Source organism: Bombina bombina, chromosome 4, assembly GCF_027579735.1.
Source record: "Bombina bombina isolate aBomBom1 chromosome 4, aBomBom1.pri, whole genome shotgun sequence".
NCBI classification, from domain to species: Eukaryota; Metazoa; Chordata; class Amphibia; order Anura; family Bombinatoridae; genus Bombina; species Bombina bombina.
Window position 1 is genome coordinate 361,053,076 of NC_069502.1, and position 26,664 is coordinate 361,079,739.

General features: G+C 38.3%; 1 protein-coding gene across 2 annotated transcripts in view; it reads right to left on the minus strand.

The window, feature by feature from the left end:
- Window positions 1-26,664, minus strand: part of LOC128656287 (transient receptor potential cation channel subfamily V member 6-like) — a 290,583-nt gene that overhangs the window by 234,820 nt on the left and 29,099 nt on the right. For both annotated transcript variants that reach the window (XM_053710115.1, XM_053710114.1), the window contains one exon: window positions 9,849-9,989. In XM_053710115.1, coding sequence (XP_053566090.1) covers window positions 9,849-9,989 — 141 coding nt within the window. The remainder of the gene's footprint in view (window positions 1-9,848; window positions 9,990-26,664) is intronic.

Below are 26,664 nucleotides of genomic sequence, written 5' to 3' on the forward strand. Positions count from 1 at the left end.
CCCCCTAAAATAGCTATAACTAAAAACAAACTAAAAACTACTTCCAAAACTATTCAGCTTTGATATTAATGAGTTTTTTGGGTTCATTGAGAACATGGTTGTTGTTCAATAATAAAATTAATCCTCAAAAATACAACTTGCCTAATAATTCTGCACTCCCTGTATGACGATTAAAAACTCACACTCTCAAACCTCAATCATATGAGGTATGTTCAATCACAGAAATAAAAAGGCACTCAGATGCTCAATCCTACGTGATAAAGTTCCAGCACACAAACAGTCCTCAGCACGCTGTTGTGCGGTTACCACAGAGGTTAGAACAAAGTTCACAATGTGTAAAAGTTCGTAGTAAACTAATATGTCACAAAAACAGACGCCAAAAGCCCATACTGCACCACACTACCAGGTTGAAAAAGCTGGCTCTCCTGCAGCTGGTGTATGCGGCGTGGCGTGAAGATGGTGGGCGGGGCCTACCCCATTTTCGTAGGACGTCTTCCTACTTCGTCAGAGGCTGCCCACACTCTATCTCCGCCGTCTCTTAAATTACTCCTCCAATCCGGAATTGATTCTTATTGGTTATCTGCATATCATTGTTAAGGTGATAGCGCGCTGCATATAAAAATTCATATACACTTCACCTCTCTTATGCTAGTAAAACGAACATTAACCGTTCTGCTATTACATTCAAAATCGATAACTAATTAAAATGATATATGCATCTCATCCCAACATTAAATAATACAAAAAAAGACCAATTAATTTATTTTATATATACATTGGACTATTTGATATTAAAATAAATAAATAAATGAATACTTCTAGATCCCCATCATTCTAATAATGGGTTTAGTGTGATATTAACTAGTATTAAATAATATTAATATTATTATTAAAAAGAGCGTTCAATATTATATTCATTCATAACAGTAAACATCATTCCTTAATTTTATTCTATGATTTGGAAATACAATAAAATAGATAAGGGACTACTCAGATCATTTTAATATGCGATGATATGACAGTATATCTCATAAGCAGAATTCATCATAGAACACAATAAAAACCATAAAAACAATAATATAAAGTTGGAATAAACCTTTATCAATTCAATACAGCTTTAAAGGGGTATATATAACCTCCACATCTGTATCAATATTGCACAGTGTAAAATGTTAAAACCAATTCCAATAAATAAATATGACTTAAAAATCCATAATCCTCACAAAGTGTTTTCTCACTGTACTTCTATCTTTCATCACATACTCAATATTTGTGTACATCTACCATATGTGCATTGATATACTTAGCTAAAAAATAACCTTTTATATTAATCATCCACTAAAAAAGCTGCAAGATTAATCTCTCTACAGTATTCATACCCTGAGGTTCCATTGACCCCAGGGTGTGAATCCAAATCGTTTCCCTCCGTCTCAGTGTAATTAATCTATTGCCCCCCCTCTTATCCAGTGGTACCCTTTCAATAGCCTTAACTTTTAGGCTACTGGGATCACCGTTGTGGACAAGAGTGAAGTGGGCTGAGACCCCATGATTGAGAACACCTTTATCAATATTTGTTAGGTGTTCCCTAAAACGGGTTTTTAGGCTGCGTTTTGTTCTGCCTATGTAAATTTTCTCGCACGAGCAAGTAAGTTGGTAAACAACATGTGTGCTCTTGCAGTTAATGGTTTCTTCAATCTCATATTTTTTCTTTTTACCTCTCAAGGATTGAAAATGGGTATTACAGGAGTCATAATGTGCACAACTCACACATCCCCTTCTGCCACATTTAAAAAAAACCCTTAGATCTACGTTGTAACCAATTAACTTGTTTGCCCGTTTCTCTTAACCTACTAGGAGCTAAAATACTTTTAAAATTCTTGTTTTTCCTAAATACTACATTAGGTCTCTCTGTCAATATTTCTTTCAAAACAGGATCTTGCAAGAGGATTGGCCAATGTTTTGCTATGCTTCTTTCTATCTGTCTAGATGCTCTATTGTATTTAGTCACAAATAGAGGTTGATCTTTAGTGGCTTTCTTACATTGTTTTTTCTTTAACAGATCTGCCCTGTTGAGGTTTTTTGCTCTTATGTAAGCATTTTGTACTAAAGTAGCCTCATACCCTTTACTTAAAAATCTATTTTTTAAAATTTCTGATTCTTTTATGAAAGTGTCCTCATCCGTGCAGTTCCTCTTAACCCTCTGGAATTGTCCGTATGGGATATTTCGGATCCACTTATGATGATGGGCACTCTTGGCATGTAAATATGCTTTAAATCTGCCATCCCTGTGTGATAGGTTTAAATCTAAAAACGTGATACTTTCTTTGCTGCGAAGAGTGCCCATCATCATAAGTGGATCCGAAATATCCCATACGGACAATTCCAGAGGGTTAAGAGGAACTGCACGGATGAGGACACTTTCATAAAAGAATCAGAAATTTTAAAAAATAGATTTTTAAGTAAAGGGTATGAGGCTACTTTAGTACAAAATGCTTACATAAGAGCAAAAAACCTCAACAGGGCAGATCTGTTAAAGAAAAAACAATGTAAGAAAGCCACTAAAGATCAACCTCTATTTGTGACTAAATACAATAGAGCATCTAGACAGATAGAAAGAAGCATAGCAAAACATTGGCCAATCCTCTTGCAAGATCCTGTTTTGAAAGAAATATTGACAGAGAGACCTAATGTAGTATTTAGGAAAAACAAGAATTTTAAAAGTATTTTAGCTCCTAGTAGGTTAAGAGAAACGGGCAAACAAGTTAATTGGTTACAACGTAGATCTAAGGGTTTTTTTAAATGTGGCAGAAGGGGATGTGTGAGTTGTGCACATTATGACTCCTGTAATACCCATTTTCAATCCTTGAGAGGTAAAAAGAAAAAATATGAGATTGAAGAAACCATTAACTGCAAGAGCACACATGTTGTTTACCAACTTACTTGCTCGTGCGAGAAAATTTACATAGGCAGAACAAAACGCAGCCTAAAAACCCGTTTTAGGGAACACCTAACAAATATTGATAAAGGTGTTCTCAATCATGGGGTCTCAGCCCACTTCACTCTTGTCCACAATGGTGATCCCAGTAGCCTAAAAGTTAAGGCTATTGAAAGGGTACCACTGGATAAGAGGGGGGGGGGGGCAATAGATTAATTAAACTGAGACGGAGGGAAACGTTTTGGATTCACACCCTGGGGTCAATGGAACCTCAGGGTATGAATAGAGAGATTGATCTTGCAGCTTTTTTAGTGGATGATTAATATAAAAGGTTATTTTTTAGCTAAGTATATCAATGCACATATGGTAGATGTACACAAATATTGAGTATGTGATGAAAGATAGAAGTACAGTGAGAAAACACTTTGTGAGGATTATGGATTTTTAAGTCATATTTATTTATTGGAATTGGTTTTAACATTTTACACTGTGCAATATTGATACAGATGTGGAGGTTATATATACCCCTTTAAAGCTGTATTGAATTGATAAAGGTTTATTCCAACTTTATATTATTGTTTTTATGGTTTTTATTGTGTTCTATGATGAATTCTGCTTATGAGATATACTGTCATATCATCCCATATTAAAATGATCTGAGTAGTCCCTTATCTATTTTATTGTATTTCCAAATCATAGAATAAAATTAAGGAATGATGTTTACTGTTATGAATGAATATAATATTGAACGCTCTTTTTAATAATAATATTAATATTATTTAATACTAGTTAATATCACACTGAACCCATTATTAGAATGATGGGGATCTAGAAGTATTCATTTATTTATTTATTTATTTATTTATTTATTTATTTTAATATCAAATAGTCCAATGTATATATAAAATAAATTAATTGGTCTTTTTTTGTATTATTTAATGTTGGGATGAGATGCATATATCATTTTAATTAGTTATCGATTTTGAATGTAATAGCAGAACGGTTAATGTTCGTTTTACTAGCATAAGAGAGGTGAAGTGTATATGAATTTTTATATGCAGCACGCTATCACCTTAACAATGATATGCAGATAACCAATAAGAATCAATTCCGGATTGGAGGAGTAGTTTAAGAGACGGCGGAGATAGAGTTTGGGCAGCCTCTGACGAAGTAGGAAGACGTCCTACGAAAATGGGGTAGGCCCCGCCCACCATCTTCACGCCACGCCGCATACACCAGCTGCAGGAGAACCAGCTTTTTCAACCTGGTAGTCTGGTGCAGTATGGGCTTTTGGCGTCTGTTTTTGTGACATATTAGTTTACTATGAACTTTTACACATTGTGAACTTTGTTCTAACCTCTGTGGTAACCGCAAAACAGCGTGCTGAGGACTGTTCATGTGCTGGAACTTTATCATGTAGGATTGAGCATCTGAGTGCCTTTTTTATTTCTGTGATTGAACATACCTCATATGTTTGAGGTTTGAGAGTGTGAGTTTTTAATCGTCATATGTTTTAATAAACTTGTTGTGATCTTACAGTCTGCATTTAGAGGTGTTTTGCGCCGCCCTTTCTTTCTTTTGTATTTGTATTAGTGACATCCAGCCTCCAGTGCTGTGACTTTTGGGAAGCTGCAACACCTGTCTCATACACTCCTGTCTGATGTAAAGATTTCCTGAATCTAACATATCCTTTTGCAGAGTTTGGATATTCATCAGTGTTGTATGTTTATTCATCTGTATTGTGTATCATTTGCATTGTATGCATGATGTTCATTTCAATTGCCTCATCTCCATTTTGTATATACCCACTCATACATCCGCATTGTTTGTGTGATTATAGATTGTTTTATTATTATTTTATTTTACTAACACCCTTTTTTCTACAGAGCGCTCTTTCTGTTTCACTATCTGAGTGTATGGTTGTTGGCAATAGCTCACTCTGTTTGGGAATTCTTCTATTGTGCACAATGCACTTTCCTCATTAAAGGGGATTATGTAACACAGCCACATACTGGATGTAAGATTGGCATTAAATTACATATACTTGTAACTCAAGTTACGTAATTTATGTAATCAAATGCTCATGTTGGCTGGCATTCGTGGGTGAGACCACACAGTGTTAGTGTTAGGGATCGTATTTGACAGCACAAGGCAGTCATCAACAATGAGGATTTTGATTCCCCAGTTGCTCACCATTTTTTGACCCATGCACATAATTAGAGTCGACTTAGGTTTTAAAATGTTGATGATGCTCCCCCTCCTAGATGAGGGGGCGATAGACAATAGACTCTCTTCCGCAAGGAAGCATTATGGATTAGGAAATTAGATACTTTAATACCTAGGGGGCTGAATAGAGACATCCCCTGGGGATTTTTCATAGAGAGTCCTCTTGTGTACTTCCAGTAATAGATTTTCTGTATTTAATTATTTCCCATTGCAAACACGATGGCTAGAATATTGGGTATATCGGATGTGTGGGCTCTGTTGAAGCTACACATGAATAATTCTGTCAATATATGTAACGTGGCTTACCAAGACGGATTGGGAATTGCGTCTCTTCTAGCATATGTATTCAAAATACATTATTATTCTGCTCGTTAATGTACATAAATCACCCTGCGATTGTATATAAAGTGGTGTTTAAAGGTGTTCACTATGTATAGATTTAGAAATTGCGTGAATGATTTACATTAAAGGAAGGTGTGTTTGTGTTGTCCAAACAGATGCAGTATTTGAACTATATGAGGAGATGAACATCATAATGTAGTATACTCCTTGAGAAGGCGGAGTCCCGAAATGCGCGTCGGAGTGTGTTACCGAGGTGGTCTTTCAAAGTTACCGTTTCTATGGGTCTCCTTGTCAAGACTTCTCTTGTATTGTAAAGATTCCATCAGCTGATGTAAGTAGTGGTTTGGTGCAGTACATCACGCTCACTGAGCGTACCTCAGCAGGACCAGTGGGGCCATTGCTTGTAGCAGTTGGGTGCAGTATATCATGCTCACAGATTTTAACTCAGCGGGATCAGTAGGGCCATTGCCCATAGTGAATGAGGAAAACCTGTGCAAAGGTTCACAGGAGAATAAGGAAGTATAACCCCTGACTACTATATGGACAATGATATGTAAAGGTGGTTGATATACTGCATTCAGTACACACATTATTTGATTTGCACCGTACGCCAGTTTCTACATCAGTTTAAACAGAGGCCACAACACGGTCCGGTGACCTAGTCACTGATTTAATGGAATGGGGACTATCTGCATATATATAAGTCTTGGATATACATCCTTTATCGTAGGAGTGTGAGGCCCAGGAGGAGAGGAGTTTCCTAGACACATGGTAGTTACATTTGATATTCTAACAGCTGGGCTCTGGACTTTGTAACAAGCTTCAATCAAGCTGGATGTATTTTGTTACTACAAGTGGATTACAAAGTATCACTCTTTAGCCCTTGTGTTTTTTCACTCTTGAACTATAAACTATTTGGAAAAGACGCTTAGTTTTTGTTTTCCCTTAGGGATGCCTAAGGGAAATCTGAGTGTGTGTGAGTGCGCTGCATGTAAGTTTGAATGAGGATAGGCTAGGTACCTCGTACCATATCTGCATTTTTGTGTATTCATGAGGGTATTCATTACCATTGTTATTTCTTTAAATTTATATACGTGATAGTATTAAATATTTCTATTGTTTTTGTATTCATTTAGTGTTCTGAGTATTTTATAATATTTATATTGTTGGGTATGTAGGCGATACCTTACTCGTGCACCCCTTTGACATTAGCTTATCAACTTTCTCTTATTCAATTTAGTAGTGCTGTTATTTTTTGTATATTTAGTGTATATATAAGTGTACCTGTATTTTAATGTATTTATGTTGTGTTTATTGCAACTTTAATTTTTTTACTAATCATTTATGTGAGTTCTTCATTCACGCTAACCCAATGAGAGCAAATTTAGTTTTGCTTACAGAAAAAACATAATTTATGTAAGAACTTACCTGATAAATTAATTTCTTTCATATTGGCAAGAGTCCATGAGATAGTGACGTATGGGATATACAATCCTACCAGGAAAGGCAAAGTTTCCCCAAACCTCAAAATACTTATAAATACACCCCTCACCACACCCACAATTCAGTTTAATGAATAGCCAAGTAGGGGGGTGATAGAAAAAGGAGTAAAAAACATACAAAAAAAGGAACTGGAAATATAATTGTGCTTTTATACAAAAAAATTATAACCACCAGAAAAAGGGTGGGTCTCATGGACTCTTGCCAATATAAAATAAACAAATTTATCAGGTAAGTTTTTACATAAATTATGTTTATTTTCATGTAATTGGCAAGAGTCCATGAGATAGTGACGTATGGGATAGAAATACCCAAGATGTGGAAGTCTACAGAAGAGTCACTAGAAAGGGAGGGATAAAATAAAAACAACCATTTTCCGCTGAAAAAAATTAAATCCACAAAAAATAAGTTTTTCTCATAAATTGAAAGAAAAAAACGTAAAACATTAGCAGAAGAATCAAACTGAAACAGCTGCATGAAGCACATTTCGACCAAAGATTGCTTCAGAAGAAGCAAATACATCAAAATGGTAAAATTTTGTTAATGAATGCAAAGAAGACCAAGTTGCTGCTTTGCAAATCTTATCAACTGAAACTTCATTCTTAAAAGCCCAAGAAGTAGAGACTGATCTAGTAGAATGAGCTGTGATCCTCTGAGGTCGGGACTGTCCCACCTCTAAATAAGCTTTATTAATCAAAAGCTTTAAAGGGACACTGAACCCAAATTTTTTCATGATCCAGATAGAGCATGACATTTCTAATTTACTCGTATTATAATTTTTTCGTCATTCTCTTGGTATCTTTATTTGAAATGCAAGAATCTAAGTTTAGATGCCGGCCCATTTTTGGTGAACAACCTGGGTTGTCCTTGCTGATTGGTGCATAAATTGATCCACCAATAAAAAAGTGCTGTCCAGAGGTGAACCTTCTTTTTCAAATAAAGATAGCAAGAGAATGTAGAAAACTTGATAATAGGAGTAAATTAGAAAGTTGCTTAAAATTGCATGCTCTATCTGAATCACAAAAGAAAAAATTTGGGTTCAGTGTCCCTTTAACCAAGATGCCAAAGAAAAGGCAGAAGCTTTCTGACCTTTCCTAGAACAAGAGAAGACAACAAATAAACTAGAAGTCTTCCTAAAATCTTTAGTAGCTTCAACATAATATTTCAAAGCTCTTGCAACATCCAAAGAATGCAAAGATCTTTCAAGAGCATTATTGGGATTAGGACACAAGGAAGGAACAACAATATCCCTACTAATGGTGTTAGAATTCACAACCTTAGGAAGAAATTTAAACAAAGTCCTCATGACAGCCTTATCCTGATGGAAAATCAGAAAAGGAGACTCACAAGAGAGAGCAGACAATTTGGAAACTCTTCTAACTGAAGAGATAGCCAAAAGAAACAACACTTTCCAAGAAAGTAGTTTAATATCCAAAGAATGCATAGGCTCAAAAGGAGGAGCCTGCAAAGTATTCAAAACCAAATTAAGACTCCAAGGAGGAGAAACTCACTGAGTTAGAGAAACCTCTATGACTAAGCACTAAGCGTTCAATTTCCATAGATTTAAATTTAATGATTTGAGATCCTGATGGAAAAAACGACCCTTGAGACAGAAGGTCTGGTCTTAGAGGAAGTAGCCAAGGCTGGCAACTGAACATCCGAACAAGATCCGCATACCAAAACCTGCGAGGCCACGCTGGTGCTATCAGAAACACATACAATTGTTCCATAATGATCTTGGAGATCACTCTTGGAAGAAGAACTACAGGCGGAAAGATATAAGCAGGTTGGTAAAACCAAAGAATTGCTAAAGCATCCACCATCTCCCCCTGAGGATCCCTGGACCTGGACTGGTACCTGGGAAGTTTCTTGTTTAGATGAGAAGCCGTCAGATCTATTTCTGGAAGACCCCACATCTGACAAAATACATCTGGATGGAGAGACCACTCCCCCGGATGTAAGGTCACCACCTCCATAGGAGGCAAAGTTTGTAAAACTGAATTCTGGGTGGGGTGAGGGGTGTATTTATAGGCATTTTGAGGTTTGGGAAACTTTGCCCCTCCTGGTAGGACTGTATATCCCATACGTTACTAGCTCATGGACTCTTGCCAATTACATGAAAGAAAAAAGGATTATTTTGCACAAAAATATAAATTTGTGAATACCAAAGCACTGCAGTAAATAAGATACTTTTTAAATGAAACAAAGAACATGATTGAATACCTTTAAAGCAGCAGTAAAGTCAAATTCCTGCTTTCATGATTGAAATAGAGCATTCAATGTTAAACAACAGTCCAATTTTCTTCTATTATTTAAGTTGTTTTATTCTCTTGTTTTTTGTTGTTGTAAAGCATACCTAGGTATTTTTAGGAGCATAGATGCACTACTGCAAGCTAGCTAGCTGCACAAATTTGCCTTTTGTTATTGGCTCACCCAATGTATTCCTTCTAGTTCCCAGTAGTGAATTACTGCTCCTTCAAAGGTTTCCAAGAGAACTAAGCAAATCGTATTATAGAAGTAAATTGGAATGTTGTTAAAAAGTATATGTTCTATCAGAATCATGAAAGAAAAACAATAGGTTTGCTGTCCCTTTAGGTAAATAGCTTGTGTGCATTTGTAAGAATAATCTAGGGATATCATAATACAGTTCTAAATTGTTAAAACTAGTTTTATTGTAAAAAGAGAGATTTTTATGCTATAATTATGCAAATAATATGCAGTGTGAATTGGTACTTCAGACCACTCTGGTCAAGTAATTAGTTCCCTAACTTTATCTCTAATCCATAAAATGTATTCAAGTGCAGGCTGGCAATAAAACTTTGAAACAAGGTTCATGTTACTATACCATAATAATAGTGTCCTTTTTTTCTCGGAGCAAAAAAAGTTCCCTCTGCTCGAGCATTTCTGATGTCTGCTTTTCGGGCAATCAATTCCTTTACCATCTCTATGTTCTGGTTTACAATCGCTATATGTAATGCTGTCTCACCTGTATAAATAGTATAAGGGAAGTATAGGCATAAAAAGTCATAACATTTGTTAAGATAGAAACATTATATTTAGTATTTTTCTTGCAATTAAATAGGACAAATAGTCAAGTTTAAATCAATGTTGTTATAGCAACGTACTGTAATCAATTTTATTAAATAAATATAGAAAACAGTTTTTTGTAATTATTTTATGTATATACAAAATGGAGTTTTATCTAAATTCATAGGAAAACAGCAATCTACATATTCATTTTGGAGTACAGGTACATATTCATAAATCCTGAATGTCAAAATCCAGAATTATTCCAAAATCGAGAGTTTTTCATTAGTATTTTTGAAAAATAAAATTATTATAAATTACAATTTTTGTCCAACCAGTAAAACAAAAAACAAACTGAAGACACAGGCAGTGTAGATTGTGTTCTAAAATGCAAATTATAGCCTATAATACCTTTTTGATTACAGTACTGTACTATCTTCTTTCTGATGATTCATAAGTATTTCAAATGCTATAAAACTACCTTTAGGTTGCATATATAAGCTGTAACATGACATGTAAATATTGCCTGAATGACATAAGCTATTGTTGATTACACTTGGTCCCACTTTGCAAATGCAAATAAACAAATATTCCAAAATACAAACTATTCCAAAATACAAATAATAATAGTTTGGATAAAGATGGCTCCTGGACATGAAGCAAGGTATAAGAGGAAGGGGCCTTTGACCCCAGGAAGAAGAGAGACCCTGGTTAGTTAGGGGAACATATAAGGAGCAAGAGGCTGGAGCTGCTAAGGGAGTTGGGCAGGACCAGAGATTCAGCCTATCTGGGCCTGAGTTGGGGCATGGTGTGGCTGCACACTATGATCAAGGGAGCCTTCATTTGGTGGAGAGGATGATGTTTAGGGATAGTCTCTGTCAGGGGGAAAGAGTAGGAAGGGAGGGTAAATCTTGCCCAGATGGGGTGGCTGGCTCTTCAGGTGTTGTTGGTTTGGTCCCTGTTTCTGAGGCTTAACTTCCTTTGAGGGGTGGGGATGTCCACTCCTGTGGGTGATTCTTTGGGGTATCATTCTACCTGGGGGGAATGAATGATTTGAGGAGGAGGTGAAGGTGATTTTGGCCTCTTCAGATGAAGAAGTTGTCCCACCTACCCCTGACGTGCATGTGTTATTTTCTGGTGGGAGGGGCTATATGGTTAGATCTGGGGGGGTGAGGCAGTTTAGGGGGGTCCAATTTTGCGTCCTCACAAGGGGCTCTTTTGTTACCTTAGTGGATGGGAGGAGAGTATGGGGTTTTTCAACTGACAGTGTGTCTTCTGCAAGTGCTCAAGCAGGATTTGGACGCCTGGAAGATGATCAGGTCTGATGAAATCAGCTAATGAAGAGGATGGCCTGGGGGGGGGGGGGGGCTTTTGGATTCTTGGACCATTAGTATCAGCGTGGACCAAGATGATGGCCTTCAGGATTAGAAGGCATCCTCATCAGCGACTCCAGAGGATCTGGTAAACACAACCCAGCTTTTGAGTCTGGTTTATAGAGTCAGCGGGGCCAGTAAAGTAAAGCCCACACTGCTAGCACAGTACTTGATGCAAGTGGGAGGGTGGGATAGCCAATATTGCTAGAGGCATATGCTGTGTCTAATAGGGGCAGGCCTTGCAGGAGGTATGTCTCCATGGAGGCTGGACCTTCTGAGCTGTGTTGGTCAGCCCCAAAGTGGGTAGGGATGGTGTCATGGCTGGGGTTTCCATCCTGAATAGAAAAAGACAGGGGAGGGGTATCATTCCCCCTGTAGGGAGGCTTCACGTGTCCCTATTTTGCAGAGTTGGTGCAGCAGTCCCAGCCGTTAGAAGCAGTTGGTGGTGCATATGCTGTTGGGACTAGTGGGACTGGAAGACCTGTTAAGAAGACACACCGTGGTGTGCTTCACGACGAGGAAGTGTAGTTGGCTGGAGACACTACAGCTTCCTGCAGCACACAGGAGGTGGACAATTTGGCAGGTTAGACTGTATCTGGAGTGTCTGGGGTGGAGAGGGGTTGTAGTTTACATGGCAGTATTAAAGATGGGGAATCAGTGTCAGGATCCTTGGTGGGGGGCTTGAATGAATTGATTGGTAAGCTAGAGAATTCTATTGCTCAGCTTTCTGTTCCTTCTGTGACTAGGGTTTGGGTACCTTATGGGAGCACAGTTGCGGGAGCAGAATCAGGCGTTGGTGAGGCTGGAGGTCAGGGCCAGAAGGGTGCAGGCCCAGGTAAAGAAGGTAGGGTGGTGCAAATAGCTGGTTCTGGTACTGAGGTTTAAGGTAATGTAGATAAGTTGGCAGGTGGTCCTGAAATGAGGGTGGTGGATGATATGGCCATGACAAGGTCTTGTTTTTGTTCCATTGGCCCATTGGGGTTGCGTATGTCAGGAGAGGTTAGGGACATTATTTTTAAGAGGGGGTTTATTGAGCTTTTCTCGTTGTTGCCCCTAGACTAGTCCTTTGAGGTTCCTGAGGATCCTAAAAAGGACTCTGCCAAAAGGAGGATGAGGAGCATAAGAAGCTTTAACTTAAATTGCCCAAGACTTTTTCAAACTGGTTCCAGGCATTTGTCATTTATGCCAGTGTCATGGTGGGAAAATTTCCTCACCAGGGGCCACCCTCTTTTGCTACCTTAAGGGGAGATAGTGACAGCCCAGAGGACATGTGGGGGGATGGCATGGTGCGTGGACCTACGACAAGCAGTTTTGTCAGCATCTAGCAGTGAAGCCTGAGTTGAAGTGGGATGACCGTGATATGGGTCTGTGGTTAAAGGTTATGATGCCCCTTTGCGGGATCCTTTTATGTTGACCTCTGTCTTCCTGTGGGGGGCTCGATATCTTGCTCTCTTTTTGAGAGCATTAGCACCTATTTGGAATGGGTAGTTTGTGTTGTAAATCGACCATACACTACTTTGAAGATTTTTTATTCATGGGTGTAGAGAGTTTTTTGTAGGCGGTTGTTGTTATCATTTCATGAGGCTTTCTAGGGAGCTTAAAAGAATAGTAAACCCCAAAATTTTATTTTATGATTCAGATAGAACATACAATTTTAAACAACTTTCCAATTTACTTCTATTGTCAAATTTGCTTTTTTTCTCTTGTTATTCATTGCTGAAGGGACAGCATTGCACTACTGGCAGCTAAATGAACACATCTAGTTAGCCAATCACAAGAGACAAATGTGTGCAGGCACCAATTAGCAGCAGCTCCCACTAGTGTATGATATGTGCATATTCATTTTTAACAAGGGATACTAAGAGAACGAAGAACATTTGAAAATAGAAGTGGATTTAAAGGTGTCTTAAAATTACATGCTCTATCAGAATCATGCAAGTTTAATTTTGACTTTCCTATCCCTTTAAAGGAACAATATACACCAATTTTCATATAACTGCATGTAATAGACACTACTATAAAGAATAATATGAACAGATACTGATATAAAAATCCAGTATAAAACCATTTAAAAACTTACTTTAGTTTCCAGTTTAGCTCTGTTTAAAAGGTTACTGGAACACCCACTGCAAGTGGGAAATAAGACACTCCCCTCCTCCCCCTTCCTTTGCATATGAAAAGACCCTTTACACAAACAGAAGCAAGCTGGAGCAGGTATACAGTATTCTCCTAAAACTTTGGGGCTTGGTTAGGAGTCTGAAAATCAGAGCAATGTTATTTAAAAATAAGCAAAACTGTCCATTAAAAAAAACAACTAAACAATAATGTCCCTTTAAGGAGGATTTGAGGGTCTGGTTGAGTTTCTTGCACAGTTTCAATGGTTCGGCATTGATTCAGGAGGTAAAGATGTCAAATGAAGAGTTAGGGTTGGTGACAGATGTAGCAGGAGGAAATGGTGTGGGGCTTTCTTTCAGGGTCATTGGTGTGCAGGTTGCTGACCAGTGGCCTTGGGTGAGTTTGGACTGTTTAGGAACTTGGTTTTCCTTGAGTTGGTTTTCCCGATCCATGTGGCGTTGTTTGTTTGGAAGGGAGATCTGACTAACAAATCTGTGGTTTTCTTCAAAGACAACATGGGAGTAGTATTTAGAAATATTAGTATCTTACAGCGCTGCGTTTGGTGACCTCTAGCTCCTGTCTATGGTGGGTCCCCCAAGCACCCACTAGGTTAATAGAATATAAAAGAATAGATAGATAGGAGCGCCAAAAATCGGCAGGGTCTTATGTGATTTATAATTGTAGGTCTAATGCTAGACCCTGGGTTGGAATAGCATATATTGGATGTTTAGAAAAGTCTCTGTATAAAATTATGTATCACAAGGATAGGTTTAGATATTGGATATGAAGTGTTTATCAAAGAATTTTTTATTACAATTTGCACAAAATATCATATAATTAAAAACAATTGGGTACAATTGCACAGAATATTGTATAGTTAAAAAACAATTAAGTACATGGATCCATGTGGACAAAATCCTATTTCATATAAGTGTGTCCTAAAATGGTCTAAAAACAAATGTGGCTGTCTGAATGTTAAAATATGTGTGAGTCTCACATATATAGTATAATGGTGAGGTCGTTCTGATAAGTGACCTCTCTAATGTAGTTGACACAAAAATTGTGTTATAAAAGTACAAGATCACCAATATAACATAATATACAAATGAACAAAAATTGGTATAATGAGCAAAGATGTGAGCGTTGTGATCAAAAGATATTTAAAAAAATTTTCTTTTAAATTAGTCTCCAAAGATGAGATCTACAAAAACAATTAAAGTGAGCATGTGAATAAATACAAATACAAATGAAAATGTGATCCACAAAAACATATATGTGTATATATTCAATCCAAGTATGTGAAAACAAATCGCAAAAACTTTCTTATAAAAATATTGAAAAAATGCTGAAAAAAACTTTTATGAACAACAGGTGTGTACACAGATTAGTAAGTGTGATTAAAAAGTCATTTTTGGAGGTGTGAAAGTTCCTGGAATTTATTCCATTTGGTGTAATGGTCCTTTGTTAGTGGTCCTAAAAAATGTTTGAAGATCCTTTGTTTGTAATCCTGAAAAATGTTTGAAAAATATAAAAATTGTGTAAAAGTGTGATCAATGTGTAGAAAAAAATGATGAAATAAAAATAGTAAAAATAAAAATAATGATGGAAAAAATTAAAAATAAAAATAAAGATACTCTGGGGGGCGGAGCTGGCCGCTGCTAAGATGGCAGCGTAAATCCTTAGCTCCGTAAACCAACATACACAATTATGCTAAATATAACATAAAAACTACAATTTATACGCTCAGAACCGAGATAACTAACTCTGGAGAGATATTGCCTCTAACAAAGGCTGTTTGGCAAAGCTGCGGCAGGCGGAAGTAGTGTACCCTGGAAGAGCTATGAGCCGCCATAAGTGAGTGGACGATCGGGAGAGCACTCCAACAAGTTATATCCCCGGGCACGCATTACAATCTGCGCTTATCAGAAGCACAGCCACCCAGCAAGAAGACACGTCCCATCTAACAGCAACGGTGTCAGACCAGCCGGATCGCACAAATAAACTGAGAGGCGCCAGGAGTGGCAAACCCACACGCTATAAAGTAAGTGCGGCCCGGTCAACGGGGACAAAGAAAGGACACTCAGTTATAATAAAAAAGGGGTGCTGTTAGAACTACCCTTATGATAATGACAAGTTAGAGATGGACTGAGAGTGGCACACTAAAATAGCGCTAGAGGGATACAAGGCCGCAGGGGCTGTGGCGCAGCAGCTTTTACACTGCAGTGTATGTGAAAGCCGGAGAGAGCAGGCCCTAACACTGGGGACTACAGCAGTAAAACGCAGCTTCCTTATATAAAACACAGGGTCAATCACACTTGAACTCACACAGGGGAGACAGGCCTATGAATACTGGCCCATATACCAGATAAATCACAAAGACCCATAGCTAAGGCTCACAAGTGAATCAGGCTGCATATTTACTACAGTGGGCGGTGTGATTCAATATAGAGCAGGACATAATATTCAGAGGCAACAGAGACAGAGATCTAACCCTCACAATGACAACCAGAAAGCCTCTAAAAAGTTTAAAGCCTACCAAGTCTATACAGATGAAAAGTACTACTGTGGAATCTTTTTTCAATCAATCCAGCCAGCACTCTACTCCCACAGAACAAGATTCCACAAGAATATTTTCACCAAGCTCTCAATCACCAAATAGACATAATAAAGAACCAGATGCTCTATCACAGATCCCCACATCTCTTCTATCATCCCTAGCCTCAAAGCAAGATATCGCGGAAATAGTGAGAACTTGTATGAGAGAAGAGATGGCAGATTTGAAACAAGAAATGCACACCATCGGATTTCGTGTGGACACTCTGGAAGACTATACCAACAATATCCAAGAAGAGGTGAATCAAATTCAGGAAGCCACAACTTCACATGCAGACCTAATTGAAGTACTCCACGACAAGATAGAAGATCTCGAGAACATAGGACGCAGGAAAAACCTGCGTATAAGGGGAGTCCCGGAATCGGTGCTACCGAAGGATCTACCTACATATTTACCAGCACTGTTTGCCCACCTCAGAGGCGAAACATCCAATATGGAAATCAACTGGGACAGAGCGCACAGAGCCCTAAGGCCTAGACCGCCGGACAAAGCCCCACCTAGGGACATCATAATAAAATTTAAGCAATTCAGAGAAAAGGAAGAACTTCTCAATTTATCTCGCAGAAATCAACCAGTCAAGTTCAGAGGAACAGTACTTCAATTTTACACTGACCTCTCGCAGAGGACATTGCAGAGACGGAAGGAACTGGCACCACTAACAACCTTATTGAGAAGTAAAAAAATACTGTATAGGTGGGGATTCCCCTTTCATTTATATGTTCTACATGGAAATCGGAAGCTCTCTTGTACCAAAATATCCGAAATACTGGAGTTCTGTGCCGCTCTCGACCTGGAGCCGCCATCGGACCCGTCAGATGCAGACCAACAGCCGCTGCCACAGCGGAAAAAACGAGAGAAAGATGCCAGCAGAGAACGTTCAGAATCTCGCTCAGTAAGGGGTAGCTCCTCCAAGGGACTCCAATCACCTCAGGCAAAAAAGGTGGCTCAGCCGCCGAGATCTACCACTCCGGACAGTGGATAAAGAATCTGGTGTTCGTCTGGATGGGTAAAATATGTTTAACGAATGTATGATGACTATGCATAGACTCTATACAGTAGCAAATGTACAGAAGAGAAGGTAGTATAAATCTAGTACCTCTGTTAAAGTCTGTATACTAATATAATATTGCCTTGACTTTTTATGGAAGCTATTAAGGGGTGCCAAGGTCCTCTTGGGAAGGCTCATCTGATTAATAAAAAATATTGGCACACAAGACATAACTGAAAACTGTGCTGGGAAGGCTGGAAGTGGAGTTAGACTATATTAAGAGACTTTATTTGTTGATGGGACTTCTAAGAACAAGGTCAAAGGTTCCATTACATGCTTTATATTGTTATATGTTTTGTAAGAATTAAGTTAATTGTTGGTTTACACCTCTTGGTTTCATAACAGGTGAAAATAAGATCTAGTACTATATATACAACATACTATAGACATCTCACTGTGTCTCTTAGTAGCAATTACGATTTTTCTTAGTTACTGTTATTTTTGATTGCTTTTGTTTTTTGTTTGTTATTTTTCTTACTCAATTAGAGTACTCTAAAATTTGCAGAATACATATCCTGTTGCACCACTGAATAATCCAAATTTAAAGCACTATCTATAAGCTATATTGCATTTGTACTCAGACTTAGTGTCAGTCATATTTAGCAAAAAAGGAAATGAGCAAAATAATTAACATTATTTCCCAGAATGCAAAGGGTTTAAACTCCCCACAGAAAAGATCAATAGCACTTTCAGATCTATATAAAAGAAAGGGTGATATAATATTCCTTCAGGAGACTCACTTTAAGAAAAGGAATGAACCTAAATATCTAGGGACAAAATACACTCACCACTTCCATAGTTCAGCAGATTCAAAGAAATATGGGGTTAGTATCTTAATACACAAGGACATTCCCTTCAAACACATACAAACCACGTCAGATACTGAAGGCAGATTCCTAGGGGTGTTTGGACTTCTTTATGGAAGCCCAGTGACCTTGATAAATATATATGCACCTAATACAAGACAGCTCCCATTCTTCAAGAATATTTTTAATAAGATAATAGATTTCTCTAGAGGAGTGACGTTCTTGGGAGGGGACCTCAACTTAGCACTGGACCCCCAGATGGATAGCTCATCCACCACAAATAGAGCCTTAAAACATGTAACCAAAGGCCTAGGGAAGTTAATGAGAGACCACAATCTGTACGATGTCTGGAGGTTTATAAACCCTACCAAGAGAGATTACACCTTTTTCTCATCACCGCACCATACTTATAGTCGAATAGACTACATCATGACTAACCAATGCGGCTTAGCCACCATACGGACATCAAAAATCTCACGCACTACATGGTCAGATCACTCTGCGGTGATAACACAGTTTCACTGGCCTAACATACCGATACACCCCTTTATTTGGAAACTAGATGACTCAATACTAAACACGCCTAGATACACTGAGGGACTGGTCAAATCACTGAATGAATACTTCACGATAAACGCGCAGGCAGATAGTGATCCGTTCATAGTCTGGGAGGCACACAAATGCTATATGAGAGGAGAATTTATTAAAATCAAATCACAGATGAAGAAAGCATCCAGACAGCACTATACAGATCTCTCAAACTCTCTATCCCAAATAGAATACCAACACAAACAAGACCCACTAAATACTGAAGTGCTCAAAGAATTACAGAAAGCTAGAGAAGCCCTTAGGGACCTCCTAACTAGGGAATATAACCTTACGACAATAAAACTCAAGCAACGCTACTACTATGAAAGTAATAGAAGTGGCAAACTGCTAGCGCGGGCGCTGAAACTTAAAAAGCTCAAAACTTATATCCATGAACTGGACACACACGATAAACGTAAAGCAAAGGCAACACCAGATATCCTATCCCAGTTTGAAACATACTATACAAAATTGTATAATATACAAAACAAAGACACTGATAGCCCCACACTACCAAATATATCATCATATTTAGAAAAGTGCCAATTACCCCAATTATCGGAGGAAAAAACTAATGAGTTAGAAAACCCACTAACTACTGAAGAGATAGCAATGGCAATCTCCAATCTGAATACAGGAAAAAGCCCCGGGCCGGATGGCTATTCTGTCCAATATTATAAAAAATTCTCCTCTATTTTAATACCACATTTACAGAAGATATTTAACCAAATATCGGAAAACACGTCATTCCCCCCAAATATGCTAGAAGCGCACATCACGGTGCTCCCAAAACCTGGGAAACCAGCCACTACTCCCTCAAATTTTAGGCCCATTTCCCTGCTAAATGTGGACGTAAAAATCTATGCAAAAGCGCTGGCAGCAAGACTCAACAGGTATTTACCTGAACTAGTTCACATTAACCAGGTTGGATTCGTGCCTCGTAGAGAGGCACGGGATAATACGATAAAAGCTATGGACCTTATAGAATATGTCCAAAAAGAAAAGATCCCCACCATTTTCTTGGGAATAGATGCTGAAAAGGCCTTTGACAGGCTCAATTGGTCTTTTCTACGCTACACCCTTATTAAATTTGGAATAGGACCCCACATGATAGAAAAAATGTTTGCATTATATTCCGACCCTTCAGCTAAAATCAGACTAAATAACTCACTCTCAAACACTATCACTATAAGGAATGGAACCCGACAGGGATGCCCATTATCCCCCTTATTATTTGTGTTGGCCATGGAAGTGCTAGCTAGTAATATACGTAATAATAACGCCATTACAGGGGTTAGAGTGGGGGACAGGCATTATAAATTATCGCTGTATGCGGATGACCTTATGTTAACACTGACTAATCCATTATCCTCCCTAACAGCGCTACAGAAGGAGTTCGACCTGTATAGCTCTTACTCCTTCTTTAAAATTAATACAACCAAATCGGAGATTCTAGGAGTAGTAGTGCCTGGAACATTACTGCAACAAATTAGCAACCAGTTTCAGTTTTCGATACAAGAAAACTCCTTGAAATACCTAGGGATATATATAGCAAAAACCAAAGAGGAACTATTCACACTAAATTATACGAAACTACTACAAGAGTTACAGATAGAAATAAATAGGTGGAAAAGCAAATATCTCTCTTGGCTAGGTAGAATCCATGCTTTTAAAATGTCATTTTTGCCGCGAATACTATACATGTTTCAAACAATACCCATACAGCTTTCGAAATTGTATTTAAATAGGCTCCAAAACCATGTTAACACATTCATATGGCAGAACAAAATGCCTAGAGTCTCTAAGAAGACTATGTATAGAGATAGACACAATGGGGGCCTGGGTGTCCCCAGCCTAACATATTATAAACAGGCATCTATTATGACTAGAATAATAGACTGGAGTAAACATTTCAAAGACAAGGAATGGGTACTATTAGAACACGAACTAGCAGACACTTCAAGTCTGAGTGGCCAATGTTGGCTGCGCAAGTCACAGAGGAAGCTATGTAACTTAACGCCAAGATCAGTATTGGAAACCCTAGAGGTATGGGATTCAATACTAAAGAACACAAACGACATATCCTCTGTTCCATCTCCCCTGACTCCTTTACTGGCAAACAACGACTCCCCAATGGCCAATAGTATCATAAAGGGCGATGCCATGAACTTACACTGTTGGATACCAACACACTCAGTATTAGATAACGGTAAAATGCTCACAAAAACAGAAATAATGGACAAACACATATTTACCTGCCTGAACTGGTATGAGTATTTACAACTCACACACTACATCAACCATAATAAAAATAGATCGAGTTTGTTGAGGAAACTTACTACATTTGAATCTATATGTTATTCAGAAGGCACCTCAAGGAAGGGGCTATCACAGTCTTATGGACGTTTGCTAGCAGCACATTCGAAACAGCTGCCTTCATACACTAAAATGTGGGAGGAGGAACTACACAAATCCTTAACGCCAAATGAGTGGCAGCTGATTTTCTACCAGATGGGCAGAGCCCCATCTTCTATGAATGTCACAGAGACAAATATGAAGCTACTTACCAGATGGTATCTTACCCCAAAAAGACTATCTAATATATACCCAAATACCAGCAAACTCTGTTGGAGAGGGTGTGGACAGGAAGGAACTCTCTCCCATATATGGTGGGAGTGCCCCCTATTGCAAACATACTGGACGAACATACACACAGAAATAGGGAAAATAATAACAATACCACTAGGAAAAGACCCATTTGTGCTTCTATTCAATAAAGTACCTAAAATACAGTGTAAATTAAGGTCAATGCTATTATACATTATGCTGAATTGCGCCAAACAATTAATCCCAAAGCTATGGAAAAACACAAAAACCCCTACAGTACAGGAGTGGAGGGAACATGTAACGAGATTATTATCCCTTGAAAAATATCATTACCAACAAACTAATAGAATAGAAGAATATCACTCCATACTGTTTCTATGGGAAGATTATTTAGGAACATTGCAAAGACACCCTAATTGACCAAGATGTACTCTCAGGAATATGTATAACAACAAATGCATATGGCATATGAGACCATAGGTAAGGGTAATCTAACCTGAAGTAGATGTAATAGGATAGAGAGTGTAAAGTGGTGCAACAGCGAGTTGACAGGTTTATGTTATTTACTGCTACGGAACAAAGTGTTGTGAAGTTGTCCCTGCTTGTTTTTATTTGCGATGTATCTAAATATATGTCCATATATGACGTATGATGTAAAATGAATAAATATCAATAAAAAAAAAATAAAAAAATAAAGATACTCTGGAAATTCCTCAAGACCTGTAAATAGAAAATACTGACATAGTGTAATACTGTTTAGGTATTTTAAAATTAATAGGAATAAAACTCACCATATATCTGTCAACGCGTTTCGGCCTGCCAAGGAGGCCTTTCTCAAGACTTTTTAATTATATGATATTTTGTGCAAATTGTAATAAAAAATTCTTTGATAAACACTTCATATCCAATATCTAAACCTATCCTTGTGATACATAATTTTATACAGAGACTTTTCTAAACATCCAATATATGCTATTCCAACCCAGGGTCTAGCATTAGACCTACAATTATAAATCACATAAGACCCTGCCGATTTTTGGCGCTCCTATCTATCTATTCTTTTACAACACGGGAGTAGTGTCAGCATTGAATAATTTGACGGCGGTGTCGCCTCCTGTGATTTGGGTACTGGCGCTGCAATGCCTGAGAATGAATGTTTTAGTCAGGGCAAAACATATTACTCGGATGTGGAACTCGACTGTTGACACTTTGAGGCCCATTTATCAAGCTCCGAATGGAGCTTGAGGGCCTTTGTTTCTGGCGAGTCTTCAGACTCACCAGAAATGCAAGTTATGGAGCAGCGGTCTAAAGACTGCTGCTCCATAACTTGTCCGCCTACTCTGATGAGGTGGACAGAGATTGCTACAATTCAACCCGATCGAGTACGATCATGTTGATTGACACCCCACTGCTGGTGGCCGATTGGCCACAAGTCTGCAGGGGGCGGCGTTGCACCAGTAGCTCATAAGAGTGTATTGCTCTCCGCATTCAGCGATGTCTGTCGGACCTGATCTGCACTGTTGGATCAGGTCCGACAGACCTTTGATAAATAGGCCTCTTTGTCTCGTTTATATTGGCAACTTGGAACAAAAGTATTAATCTTATACAGAGAGTAATGGATCTGAGTATAAGATTAAAGATTGTGCAATGTCCAGGTAAATTAGTACTCGTAGAAACCTGCAGAATGCTTTATACAGGATAAGTCGAAAAAGAGGCTCTGCTCAGAATTACAGGCGGATGGTAGTAAATGCAGCAAAAAAGGTAACAAAGTGCTTGCAGTTAACTTGATACATATAGTAATCAGGTGGTTGATGGCATAACAAAAAGGAAACAGTGTATCAGAATGTTACCGGTATCAGAGGGAAAAAGTACTTGCAGTTAACTTGATACATACAGCAAACAGGTGGTTGATGGCATAACAAAAAGGAAACAGTGTATCAGAATGTTACCGGTATCAGAGGTAAAAAGTACTTGCGGTTTCTTATGTAGTTAAGGCTGGAAGTCTTTGTGCTGTGAGCTGCTGCAGTCGAGTACAGGGAAATCCATAGTGTTTGCACAAGGAAAAAGGACAGAGACCGTGTCTGCCAGAGTACAAAATGAAAAGTTAGCTTGAAAATCCACAATTCAGAATAGTGCTGAGAGGTATTCCAGCTGTAGGCAATATGACCAGAATAATCAAGCAAAGTTACTAGGGGGAAGTGAGGTTAAAAAGGCTGGTGAGTGAAAAAGGGAGGACCCATTTTAAAGGGATATTACAGATTCCCATTCACAAGGGATCCTCTCAGAGGATCAAAGAGAAGGTTTATGTGGGTACCTGATATGAAAAGTTTTAAGAAGCTTAGGAGCATGTACATCATTAATAGGGACCATGTATCTTCTTCAGGGCCATAACCCTTCCATCTTATCAAATACTCAAGTTTTTTCCACTGAAGGCGAAAATCAAGGATGGATTTTATCTCAAATTCCTCATGATCATCAAATTAGATATGAGGTTGATGAGGTTTAATGCGATTGGAGTGATGATAAGGTTTTAGGAGTGAAATTTGGAATGATGGATGGATTTTATAAGAATCCGGAAGATCTAATACAACTGTACTGGCATTTAATATCTTTTTTTTTTATAGAAAAGGGACCTATAAACCGGTGACCCAATTTTTTGGAAGGAAGGATGAGTTTCAAGTATTTGGTGGAGAGCCAATCCTGCTTTTAGAGATGTAGAATAGTCCTTTGCACCTGGAGAATTGATGTTAGTATGGGATAAGGAAATAATTCTGGGATGGTAACCATAGGTGGCAAAGAAACTGAGTTGTTTTAGTGGAAGTAGAAATGGAGTTATTGTATGAGAATTCAGCCATGGGTAGATAGGATCACCAGTCATCTTGTAGGTGAGTTATGTAGGATCTGAGGTATTGTTCGAATATCTGGTTTACCCTTTCTGTAAGCCCATCGTTCTGTGGATGGTAAGAAGTAGAGAACTTGGGAAGTATTTTGAGGATCCGGCAAAGTGCTTTCCAGAAATGGGAAGTGAATTGGCTTCCTCGATCTGTTATTATCGAGGTAGGTAAACCATGTAACTTTACAATGTGGGCCATAAAAGCAATGGCAGTTTCTTTTGCATTTGGTAGTTTTCTCAATGGAATAAAGTGCGCTAATTTGGTGAAATGATCCACTACAACAAGTATAGTATTGTGATGTTGGGACGGTGGAAGTTCCACAATGAAATCCAATGAGACTGTTGTCCATGGGATGTCTGGAATAGGAATAGGATTTAAGAATCCGACAGGGTTTCTATGATCAGATTTGTTTCTAGCACAGGTTTCACATGTGATCACATACTTGTATATGGTTTGGTCTATCTGGGGCCACCAGAAATACCTTTTGATTAACTCTTTAGTCTTATAGATTCCTGGATGTCCAGATAAAGGTGTATCATGAAATTGCTGTAAAATAGAATCTCTTATTGAGGGTGGGATGTATAATTTGTGCTGATGGTAGTACAAACCTGAGGAGTCTTTTCTATCTGGGTGTTAGTAGGAGGGGGTTTCATCTTTAAGATCTTAAGAACTTCTTTTTCTAGGGGACTTAATAGTCCTATAATTTTGTTTGATGGTATAAGCTGCATGGTGGTGTTTGCTAGCGGTGTGGAGTCATAAAAACGTGATAAATCATCTGCCTCTGTGTTTTGTGAACCTGGTCTATAGGTTATCAAAAAATCAAACCTATCTAGAAAGAGTGCCCATCTTACTTGGCGAGAGGATAGGGTTTTATTTTTTCTAAGATATTGGAGATTTGTATGATCTGTGTAGATTAGGAAGGGTTTAGAAGTACCTTCTAAGATGTGTCTCCATGTTTCTAAGGCAGACTTAATGGGTAAGCGTTCCTTATCTCCAAATTAATAATTCACTTCTGCTGGTAGTAAAGACCTGGAGTAAAAGGCAACTGGATGTTGTCTAGTTGTTTCATCTTTCCGCTGAGACAGAACAGCACCAATACCTGTGTTTGAAGCATCAACTTCCACAATAAACTGATAATTATGTTCTGGTAGATTCAAAAATGTGTGTAAACAAAAGCCTTTTTTAGGGTAAGAAATGCTTGTTCGGCTTCAGAAGACCAGATAAATTTATTTTGGTGTTTAGTCAGATTAGTCAAAGGTTTGGTGAGGATTGAAAAATTAAGGATAAATCTCCTATAAAATTGGCATTTTTCCAGTTTTGAAAAAGTCTATGAGTTTGATGGCATGTCAAGACCCATCTAACATGCTTCACATGCTCTTGATGGTTTTTTGAATATATGAGGATGTCATCTAGATAGATAACAACACAGATATCAGTTAGATCCTTAAAAATATTGTTCACAAAATACTGGAAAGTCGCTGGGGCATTACAAAGCCCAAAATGCATTACCCTATATTAAAAAAGGCCATGGGCTCTATTTATCAAGGTCTGGCGGACCTGATCCGACACTGCGGATCAGGTCCGCCAGACCTCGCTGAATATGGCGAGCGTATTGCTCACAAGAGCTGCTGGTGCAAAGCCGTCCCCTGCAGACTTGCTGCCAATAGGCCGCCAGCAGGGGGGTGTCAATCAACCTGATCGTACTCGATCGGGTTGATTTCCGGTGATGTCTGTCCGCCTGCTTGGAGCTTGATAAATATGCCCCCATATCTTGTCCTGAAAGCCGTCTTCCACTCATCTACCTCCTTCATTCTGATCAAGCTATATGCACCTTTTAGATCCAACTAAGTGTAAATCGTAGCATCATTAAGGCGTTCATGAAGTTCGGGGATGAGTGGAAGCGTATAAGTTTTTTTATGGTGACTGAATTAAGAGCCCTATATTCTATAATTTGCCTTAAAGTGTTATCCTTATTTCTGACAAAGAAAAATCCCGCAGTTGCTGGGGAGGTGGAAGGAGTGATAAACCCCTTTTTAAGGTTTTCATTGAGATATTCTCTTAAATAATGGAGCTCTTTCTGTGAGAGTGGGTATATCTTACCATAGGGTATCTTAGAGCCTGCAGTGATATCTATAGGACAGTCATATATCCTGTGTGGGGGAAGAGATTCTGCTTCCTTAAGATTAAAAACATCTTTCAAGTCATGGTATTCAGGTGGAATGGTAACATCTAAACTGCCTATAACCTGATGAGGAAAATAGGTGGAAATGCAATACTGGGACTGGAAAGTAATATTTTTTGACCAATCAATGTTAGGGTTATGCTTAAAATAACCAAGGATAACCAAGTACAGGGAGTGCAGAATTATTAGGCAAGTTGTATTTTTGAGGATTAATTTTATTATTGAACAACAACCATGTTCTCAATGAACCCAAAAAATTCTATAATATCAAAGCTGAATAGTTTTGGAAGTAGTTTTTAGTTTGTTTTTAGTTATAGCTATTTTAGGGGGATATCTGTGTGTGCAGGTGACTTTTACTGTGCATAATTATTAGACAACTTAACAAAAAACAAATATATACCCATTTC